General features: G+C 45.7%; 1 protein-coding gene across 1 annotated transcript; it reads right to left on the bottom strand.

Annotated features, from left to right (window-relative positions):
• Window positions 1-994: 994 nt before the first annotated feature.
• On the bottom strand, window positions 995-10,697 carry LOC136373357 (integral membrane protein 2A-like). The gene is made up of 6 exons (XM_066338267.1): window positions 10,563-10,697; window positions 6,925-7,056; window positions 6,519-6,707; window positions 5,371-5,481; window positions 4,112-4,262; window positions 995-2,069 (listed from the first exon to the last, which is right to left on the bottom strand). Exons 1-6 carry the CDS (start codon window positions 10,644-10,646, stop codon window positions 1,981-1,983), a joined length of 756 nt encoding a protein of 251 aa, XP_066194364.1. The 5' UTR covers window positions 10,647-10,697; the 3' UTR covers window positions 995-1,980.
• Between the last annotated feature and the right edge of the window lie 391 nt (window positions 10,698-11,088).

Raw genomic sequence — 11,088 nt, 5'->3', positions numbered from 1 at the left:
CTGGAAAAAACAATTCCTGGATTTTATTTTCCATAAAATCAGACCTCAATGGTACAAAGCAGGTGCTTCTTGCTCTCCACAATCAACACATCTCCAAGTCCTTCCATTCAAGGCTACCAAAAGAACCTGTCCTGGTTATCCCCCCAGTCAATCCAGAGGAGGAAATCACTCCTTGTCCAAAGACACAAAGACTGGAGGAACTTCCCAGTGCAGCTGCTTCCCCCAGTAACAACTGTGAGTGAAGGGAACCTGTCTTGCAGTGATAGGAATTGGAGCTTTCTACAGCATTTTATTTCCCTATATATTTCAATTTACTGAAATGCTCTCCTACACATCCTATTCTAGAGCCAAAGCTCTGGTTTTGGGACACATCCTTGGGGGAAGAGCTGTGTTAGTTCCTGTGCTAAAATTCCTGTGTTCGTTCTCCTGCAGTTTCCTGAGCAGTGACAGAGCAGCAGCTCCTACAGGCACCTCTCCCTCCCCACTGTTCTCTGTGCAGAAATCCTGTTTTCCTTCTGGCTGCACAATCCCAGGCACTTTCCAGGAAAGCCACAAGGGTTCAGCAACACTTTATCTCTGAGCCCCAGCACTTTCAGGGCAGGACTCTCCTTTCTGAGCTTCCAGCAAAGCTCAGGGTCAGAGCTGAGGGTTCATTAACCTCTGTACAGCTCCTCATTAACACCCATGAACCCCCTGGGACAGGCAAACCTTCAATCACCAGCAATATTGAAATGAATTTTAAATACACCCTGCCCTTGCAGTGAAAACCCCCTGAGCTGCCCCTGAGGAATCCTGTTTGGAGAGAGCCAGTCTGTTCTTCCCTCTGTTCCTCGAGCTTGTCTGGCACCACAAAGCACTTCCACAGCAGCAGAAAGAGGAAATTCAGCTTCACAAACTCAAAAAGAAGTAAGAGGGGTAAAAGAAGAGCAATGCACACTGCCCCAGACCCACAGCATCACCCCCCTCACCTCTGAGCACCAAACACAACACAAAGTTTTAGAGAAACATTTATTATAGGGTTGCAGAATTTATGCCAATATAAAGTCCCTTAATAAAACTTTCAAGTTTATCAACTGCAGGACACTAACTCTTCATTCTCTGTAGACTGCAGCTTTCCAAAAAAGGAACAATGCTCTGACTGCAGCAGTAATGCTACTTGCTCATAAAAAGTTGATCTAAAAAGTTTTATATAAGCCCAAGTAGTTTAAGTTTACAACTACAGTCACGTTCACAAGTGAGCTATACCAGAACAGATCCTGGAAATAGGAAGTTACGGGATAAACCAAGTCCTAACCAAAAATACTGACAAACTTTAAGAGCAACTCTATCAGAATCTAACAACTAAATGCCACAAAACCAAACTAAGAGAGAAGAACTCAACATAAGCTCAGGGAAGGTTTCAAATATACATATGAACTCAATACAGTAATTGCACAAAAAGAAACAGGGTAGTGTTAAAGGTTTCTGATCACTGAGCTTGGATTTTACATGCTGCACATATGGTCGTTAAAATAAACCTTTAATGAACCAGATCAGGAAGGTTTTTGAGCCAAGATACGGAGTGCAGAGCTATTCTACAGAACTACACAAGATGTGCAAACCACAGATTATTAATATTAATCATTCTGTGAAAGTTAAGGTGAACATAACTGGTTCCAGCCAAGGAACTGGTTAATATTTATATTTATATTTTTTTCTGCCATTCCCAGATTACACTAAATCAAAGACATTCAACAGATAAATTGATATTAGCCTTCTAAAAAAACCTTACTCAAAATTAAATTTTACATGAAACAACTAAAAAGTTATACCAAGGATCAACAAAAGCTGAAATGGTGACTTTGTCTTCTGAAATACAAGCAATACACAGAAAATGCATAAGGCTTTTGATTATCACTGCACGGTTTAATTGCAAGAAGTCGATGTCTAATGCTGACTTCTTCAAGAAAGTGTGACCTGGTCACCTCCCATCTGCACCTTTCACTGCTGACAGATCTTTGTCTCAACCACGAAAGAGTTTTCAAAGTGTCTGATTGAGTGACAGTTCTCCGCTGCCCGTTTCTGCACACCTGGGGACAAGAAAGGACAAGAGGCTGAGTGAAGGGATCCACAGCCCACAGCAAGCATTGCCAGCCTTCCATTACAGGACACAATTGTTCAGTGCACTGTGTTTCTCCAGCCAGGAATTGCCACCAGAGCCTGCTATAGGGTTATTTTCCATCCCAAATCCCTCACCCAGTGTGCATTTGCACAGGGTGTGCTTTGCAGAGCACTTCACCTTGGGAGGATTTACCTCACTCTGGTTCTTCCTAACACTATTAAAGTGATTTTCTCTATTTTGGGACATGGCAGCACTGGGTCTGACCCAGGCAGTTTGCCTGTATCAGCTGTGGCTCAGTAAGAGACAGGAACACAGCAGTCCTACCAATCAAAGAGCTGCTCTCCTCAATCACTTCCATTTGCAATAATTCAGAAGGATTTAGTTTGTTTAATAAGCAGAGAATTGTTCAGATCAAGCAAGAGAAGCATCAGCTCTTAACCCAACCCTAGCAGGGCACTGCTTTGATTTAGAAACACCTAAAATCCAGGCTGTCCTTCAATTCCAAGGCATTAGGATGGAAGTGAAGTTTCCAAAACCCACCTAAGAGCATGACCTGGGTTTCTCCCACGCCACCAAGTTACAACTCCAGGGAATTGTCACAGCACCTGAGGTCAGTTTGATCTAACAGATGAACACACAAACTCCACAAAAGCTGAGAGCCCAGGCAGCACTAGCTAAATGAGAATAAATGAAAATACTTTTCCAGAGAAGTTCCAGGAGTTTATCCATTGCAGTCTTATTTTTGTGGCATGGCTCATACACTGTGTGCTAGAAATGAGATGAGGAAGGCAAGGCAAGACTTGCCCCTGAACAATTTTCTCCTCAGTTTCATCAGATATCCCACCCTCTCTCTTCCACAGGCAAACAGTTACAGCACAGCAGCTGTACCAGGAAACATTTTCCATTTACCAGAATCCTTTTGTGCAAGTTCTCTGCAGGAATCTTTTACTCTGCAGCAAAGATGTCAACAACATGTTAGAGCAGGATGATTTCAGGGAACATCATAAAAACTCTTCACAGGGTTGTCTATAGACACAGCAGCTGTCAATTTAGCCTTGTTCCCAAAATCATTCTCACTATGGCTCAGTCACACGCTTCTGCCTCCCATGAGGGCAGCATTTAGTGTTCCCTCATGCCCTACACAGAATCCCTCTGCTGCTCCCACAGAGGGAGCCTTGCTTCCATCCACAACAGGATGTTGCATGCAGCAAGCAGCAGATGTGGCTCCTGATGCTGCAACTGTGCTGAGGAAACTCTTGCCTAAGAGCTTGGCAGCCAAACCAGAGCACAGAGTCCTGACAAACCAAACATTTGCATTCTGAAAGACTCTGACAAAGGGTTAGCTCACTGTGTTTGGTGGGAGCAGCAAATATGAAATGCTTTGAGCTACAGTGAAACAAAATTCACAGCATCAGATTTCTGCTCCTCGGGCCTTGTCCCAGTAGGTCAGAACACAGACACCTCAGCTTAGTCCCTGTCAGGGGGTAGCAGGAGCACACAGGCAATAAAGAACCAGAACTCAGCAGTTCTTCTGAAGTGTTCTTCCTCTTTCAGAGAGGAAGTATGGGATGTCTGGAACTCACTGTTTGATTACTTTTTTTCCAGAGCAAGTAAAGCAGAAGAAAATGTTTTTATTTGGTGCTCCTGTAACCCAGTTTTAGATAGGACAAGGACAGAATAAGCTGCACCTACAGAGACTCACATTATGTGATGGATTATATGAATTTTTGGGTCAAACTAACTTATAACTTCAACCAAAAATTGGAACAGAAACAGACTTAAATTTGGTTTGGGCATGTAACCTGTAATTGTGTAACTGAAACTTTCTCAGCATATTCAAATGACACTTCACATTCAGACATGAAGGGAGGGGAAATACCCAGCAGGGCCAGGAGTAGCCTCAGCTTCTGCTGAACACTCAGATTCCGCAGATTAAAAAATCCCCAGGTTTAAGTATTTACCCCTTCCCTAGTTAAACAATACATTTGCTTTTTCTGGAGGGGAGCTTACCCATGATTTGGTCTCTGCGCTGAAGCCTGAAGGTCTCTTTTCCCACACAGAGCTGGTAGATAAAGATGCCCAGGTCAGACACGTTATCAATCTCCTCTGTAACCACCATCTCCTCACGCACCAGGTACGTCTGGGGCAGGTAAGAGCCAGTCTGGAAGAGACAAAGCCTGAAGGTACAGACTGCTGCTAACAAGGGACAAACCACTACATCTTTGCTTTGGAAGGGATTCAAGCAGCAAAGTTCAGCTTTCCTGATTTTTAATACCAAGATACTCTGATCTCAACCAGTTGCATACCAGGGAAGTTAAAAACTGACAGAGGCCATTTCAAACAGCTGCAGTTACATCCAAACAAAGCACAATTAATCTCAACTCTGCAAGCAAGCCTCACGTGAAGCAAACGTAAATAGAACCTGGTCAGGTTTATCTGTACACAAAGTTTGCAGCTAAAAGAGAAATAAAATACTGTGAAAGACTCTAGGTTTGAGGCAATGTATTTCTAATATAAAAAAGGCAAGGCAACCTACAAAAGGCATCACCAGATGCTCCAGCACTACCAGAACAGCTTCCTACCCCCAAACTCCTAAAACCAGGGGCAGGGACATACACTTAGAGCTTGTCTTCATGGAGCCAAAAAAAAAAGAATGCAACAAGCTAAACTAGACCAGTGGCCTCTAGAACCAGGTGTAAGAGAGCCAATGATTTTTTTTTTTAAGTCCATTTGATGCATACCAATGTAATGCTAAGTATTGCATTTAACTGGGAAGCAGCAGCAAGCTCTATCAACTTGACCCATAAATCATCTTGGAAAAACACCAGTTTTAGTCACTGAAGAGTCAAATGCTTGTGGTGATCTCATAACTGCAGTGCCAATAACTGGGGAACAAGTTCACATTGTTCTTTTCAGCAAAATCCTCACGGGGCAAGCGAGCTTGCCGGGAGCAATGCTCAGGTTTAGGCTTTTAATGATATTTGGAGCTTTATTAAATTCCTTTCTAACAGCTAAATTTAACCTTATCTGTTGGCTGCTTTCAGCTCCCATAAAGCCAGGTATTAATAAGAGCATTAGGCATGAATCTACTCAACATAATATACACTGACAGCTGGCCTTAACTTCAGTGCAGTGACTGAACCAGGGGATTAAGGACTTTGATGGAGGGAGGACTGTTCTAGCAAGGGCCTGGAGTTCAAGAGCAGCACCCAGCACTCTTGGCAAAAGGCAGTCTGTCAGCAGAACCCAGCAGCAAAGCTCTCACATACTGCCAGCTTGGCGAAGAGATCCATCAGATTCCTTGGAGGCATGACTATGGAAGTGTTCAGCGGGATCACGTAGCAGTTCCCCAGCTGCAAGTCGAGATACGCCGTCAAAAGCTGTTTTAAAAACAAGTTTTCAATTAGTCAGGGGGCCTTTGATTAGGAGAACACAATTCCACCAGGAGCTAAAGAAGCTGGAGATCACTCACAGTTGCTACAAAAGTGATGCATTCAGGAACTGCCCAGTGTAAGAACTGAACTGTTACCACTTTGGCAAACCAAGTGGTTACAGCAATAGTTAAAAAAAACCTTTCCTACATAAGAGAAAGCTGAATTTAAAAGCAGCTTCTGCCATAATTGTAAAGGAGTACAGTTTGTACCAACACAGAGGAAGTAATTGGGAGTATGATCTCATAACTGAAAAGGTCTAATTAAGCACAGTGCAAACAAAAGGTATCCAGCTGCTGATAAACAATGATTCCCTTTAAATAGTTCTTCAGGAAAAGTGTTAGTCCCTACAAAAATCTCATCAGCATTCCCACTGACCGCAAGAACTGCAGCAACTAGAATTATCTGTTTATTCTATCTGCATTGCCAAGGCTGGATTTGCAACCAACCTCCAAGAGCTTTTACAGCTGAGGATACATGTTAACACTATCAACACAACTTTGATAAAAAAGTCAAATGAAAGCCAGCCTCTCCTCTTTGCCTTACAGAAACTCCATGCAACTACCACAGCACTGTCAGGTTGTGGATTTCAGCTGCTTGAAGTGATTTTCCAATGCCCTTCTCCAAGGCCCACACCTGTTTGCAATTCTACATTTTGCTGTGACATTGTGCTGAGTCCTCATTCCCTTAACTCACATTTATGATGTTCTCCATTTACACGGGATTCTTGATCCAACAGCAAGTGGCACTTGCAGATCTCCCATGGGCAACAATAAAGTTGCACAGCACTGAGATGCATTTTTCTGGGAAACAACTCAGAGTTCCTACCCACAGTGACTGTACCACCAGTATAGAGTTAATACCACTGTTCCAGAGTTCACAGGGTCAGCTCTGCCATGCTTAAACCCAAGGAGCAGCCTGTGCTGACAGCAAGTTGTAAAGCCCTGGACCCAGTCCTGGAGCTGTGCAGTGCCCCTGACACTGACCCTGTCGAAGTCGTGCACGATGGCGGCGGGGTCGCTGTCAGAGAACTTGGGCACGGGCACGTCAATGATGGCGATGTTGTCGTCCTCGCGGATGTCGGCCTCCTCGGCGATGGGCAGGAAGTACGGCTCCACCGCGCGCTCCCGGCCCTCGTTCTCAAAGTAGCACATCTCCCCACGGTACACCTTGTGCTGGGACACGAGCAAGGGCAGGTAAGACACAGATCAGCTTTAACACTGCACGTCTGTCTGCTGAGACTGAGCACAAGTCTGTCACACCCAAAGGACACACAGTTCTCATGTCCTCATCATCTTTCTTTTCCCTTCATCTTTCCAGTCTAGTGATAATCCATTTATACTTTTTTTAACCAATGCTGTTTAAATAAAAAAAACAAACCCCTCAGATTACCTTTGGCATTAAGTACTTGTAGATGCAGGCTCCACCCACAACAACTCCTGCCAAGATGAAGGCCAGGCCCAGCAGAGTCAAGAGACATCTTCCAGATGAATTTTCACCTCTGTGTGTGGCAACTTCTGGGTCCTTTAAATAAAGAAGGGGAGAACTAAGAATGGACAGCTGCTCTGAATTCAAAGTGAGTTGTTATCAACTGTTTCACTTTGATCCACCATCTCCTGTTTCTTCTAGGTATGGGAATTACAAGTCAGCATCATAAAATAAAGGACTCACATGAAACATTACTGCATCAGATTAAGATCAGTTTTCAAACAGCAGCAAGAGTATTTTCTGAGTTAGAGGATGTTTTCTAGACAAACCTTTGTCCAGAAACTATTTGAGATGGATCAAACTTAAATAACTGTCACAAAAGATCTTGTGCTGCAGCCACACTGTAGTACAAAAAGATGGATTTGTAGATCAAGGTCATTAAAGGTACATTGTCTTCAGGCCTCTTCCCATCCTCCTCTCGATATCATGTGCATTAACATCACTTTTCCTCCCAAAGCTGGATTAACAGAAGAAGCCAAGATGCAACTTTGTCTTTTGGCTGGGGAACAGACAACTGACACGAGTCACCAGGTTTCAGAACTTTTAATATGCACAAGCAAAGTCCATTATGAAAGAAAACGACTCATCAGCTTAAACACAGCTTCCAATTATGCCAAATAAAACAAGTCCCTGTGGCATATCCTACCCTGCAGCCTTAAAATAACCCTTCTCCTACCCAAATCCCAGGAAGCTTTGTTTCCAACAGCCTGAAACTTCTCTCTTTAGCTCAGCAGCTTGTTTTCCACCACTCAATGTTCTCTCAAACAAGGATGACTGCACCCAAAGGAAACTACTCTCAGGTGGTGGTGAGTTGTGCAATCCTCACTGCAATGGCAGAGGTGGTGTCTGAAAGGAAAGTTTAACCTTCCAGAGTTCCTGCAGCACCTTCCCAGACTTCCAGCTGCAAGCCAAGTGATGAGAACAGCAAAAGTGCTGTCAAATACCAAACAATCAGAAGAGACATTCCCTCCTGGAATCACACACTGGGCTTGAGTCTTTAAATGGAAAAAACAAAATACAAAAACAACCACCAAACTCAAAATGTTTAGATTACCCCTATATTTGGTCAAGAATATCCCTTTAATGATTCCTGACTCCAGGATTTAATAGCTTGCTTTCAAGATCTGCTCTTTGTCCCAGTCAGGAAGGAAGAAAATTGGATTTCACAGTAAAAGATATTTTCCTTTGAGGTGTTCCCAGAATCAGTGGCTGTGCTGGGCACAGCAGCCTCCACAGCCTTTCTTTATTTGGGTCCTGCAGAACACAACACATTTAGTAACCTGTGCTCCCAACAAGTGCCAGCATTATCACCAGGGCTGCAATATTTCCATGCTCAGCAAGATGCAGCAGCATAGGTCAAAGCCATCAGTTATGCAAGTGCTGAAAGCTGTTTTGTGAAAGTCAATACTCCCACATTCCACTCGTGCATCCTCCAAACACAAAAATGTTGGTTCAGCAGGACACAAGCTGCTACAATTGGCATGTGAAGCATTTCTTAAAAAAGAAACAAACTACAAAAAGCCAAACCCTGGTTTCAAGTCAGAATGATGCCACATTTCTGTGGCACTGTGTGAAAATCACCTTTCAGGGTTAAGCAGCTGTAAGATGGAGATTAATTCTGTTCTCTCCGTGTTCTCCCACCTTCACCTCCACCTTGGAGTACCTTACTCATCCAGCCTGTCCCTACTTGAACACACCAGTCTGCACCAGTTTTGGCACTGCAGCCATCCCAGTGCAAGGGTGATGTCGACATCTAATTAGCTACACTTGCACACCACCTATTTCAAACAAAGCAAAGGTACTTAAGCATATGAAAGCAGCAATGTGGGCAGCTGAACCTGAGGGGGAAGAGTTGACAGAGCTGCTAACAAAACACAACAGCAATATTTTGCTCGAGCAAGTTACAAAACCTCTGCACAAAAGTAACAGGTAAAAGTTGTCAAAAACTTACAAAGAAAATGCAGTTCTAAGCTGTAACAAGCAAAGCAAATGAGAGATAAGAGACAAGAAAAAAAAATCACTTGTTTTAACACTGCTGGCAGCCCGAAACAACCTGCAGGGAGAATATTCTGCAAGCTCAAGGGTTTTGTGCAGATAGTCCAGGGGACTTTTATTGTGCTGTTTCAGCCAACATTAACCTTTAAGCTTGTTTGCTCTGCACAAATATTCCAGCTGAAGAAGACATTAACAACCACTCCAACAAATTTGTCTTGGAGTAAAATTATGAACTTGATGTTTACACACAACTCCAAGCCCTGAAGTCAGAGTGAAGAGTTGTTAAAATCCCACGTACGTGTGTGCAAACACACAGAATATTCCAAATTGAGAGGAGCAGCTCTCATGAGAGCAGAAAAAGGGGTGTGTTTATTAGAACTATTCCAGTCAGAGCTTTCACAGTACAGGGCTAGTAAATATATGTATAACCAGTTGCCTCAGGAGTAGCTGAGGAGTTTGTCCTACAAGAAACTGGCCAGGCTAATGACATCTTCAAAGTTTAAATCCTTTATCTACCTTGTTTTCCTGCTTTCTCTCCTTTTGATCCTGTAATTGAGTGCTACTGTATTAAATGTGCACACATCAAACTGACAGCTCAGAAGAGCGCACTGAGCAAGAAAATCGCTCTGCATCCCTTCCCCTTCCAAAGGAAGGCTATTTCAGGTGAGGCTGTGTAGGCTGGTAGGGAAGCTGCTTTCCTGATTAAAGCTTAGAAGAGAAGAAAAAAAAGAAGAAACAGAACTAGAGTCCAACTTCACAAGCTTTGTTGTTTTTAAAATTTTCTTACTCTCCGATTGCAAATAAACTCAATCCATGCCATCTTCCCCGTCTAGAGCTACTGATGTATTTACCTACAGGCTGAGCTTCTCCATCTGCCTAAAACGCAAGACACCTTCAAAACAATTTTCCCACAAACTTGGAAAGTTCCACTCAAGCCAGCGACGCGCAGCTCTCTGGGAAGGAAAAGCCAACCACAGGGTGCTCGACTGGGTTTCTATTTAAAACCCTTTATGGCAGGTTTCTTAATTTAAGCGCAACACCGACGCCTCACCGCAGCTGCCGGGAGGCACCGAGTGCCGCCGGGAGCGGAGGACGAGCCTCAGCCCGCTTTGTTTGCCTGCAAGGCGCCGGCCGAGCGCTGCCAGCACCATGGGGGGGCTCTCCCTGCGCTGCCCGGCCGTCCCTGGGCCGAGCTGTGAGCTTTAAAGCGCCGTCAGGAAACGCGGCGCTAGCACGGGCCCAGCTCGACATAAACACCCTGTGCCGGCGCTGGCCCGGGGATGTCATGGGACATCGTACCGCGACAGGGCTGCGGAGTGGGACAGCACCGCGGCACCAGGGCCCCGCGGCAAATCACGCCTGATGGGAGTCGCTCCCTCAGCCCCGTGCAGGGCGCGGCTGGGCGGCCGCCACACGAAAGAGAGCCCCGCGGCCGCCGTCGCCTTCCCCGACCACCAGAAAATGGCGGCAGCTCCGTCTCCTCGCGCCCTCCTCAAACCACCTCGCTCCTCCCACCGCCACCGGCCGGGACACCCCTGTGCCCGCACCTTGTCAGCCACCAGAGCCTCGGCAGCCTCCTTTTTGGGCTCATCCTTGAGGGCGAAGGGCGAGTTGAAGGCGATCTTCACCATGGCGCAAGCACTGCTGCCGCGTCCTGAAGCGGCAGCGGGGACAGCGCGAAGGGCGGGGCTGAGGTCTGCGGTGGCCACGCCCCCAGCCCCGCCCGCGGGCACTGCCGGGAGCGCTCTCTAGCGGCCGCGCCCTCACATGGCTTCATCCCCCCGCAGCTCGCCTCAGGTCCCGGGAGTGGGTGGCGACATGGAGTGACAGGATCAGAGAGGCTGGAAAAGGCCTCCGAGACCATCGAGTCCAGCCTATGACCAGTTCTCACCTTGTTACCAGCCCACAGCACTGAGTGCTACCTCCAGTCCTTCCTTGGACACCCCCAGGGATGGGGAATCCACCACCTCCCTGGGAAGCCCCTTCCAAGGCCTGACCACCCTTTCCATGGAGAAATTCCTGCTGATGTCCAACCTGAACCCATCTTGGTGCAGCTTGAGGCTGTTCCCTCTC

The sequence above is a fragment of the Sylvia atricapilla genome, chromosome W (genome assembly GCF_009819655.1).
Source record: "Sylvia atricapilla isolate bSylAtr1 chromosome W, bSylAtr1.pri, whole genome shotgun sequence".
Lineage (NCBI taxonomy): Eukaryota > Metazoa > Chordata > Aves > Passeriformes > Sylviidae > Sylvia > Sylvia atricapilla.
This window is presented reverse-complemented; position numbering and strand designations above follow the sequence as displayed.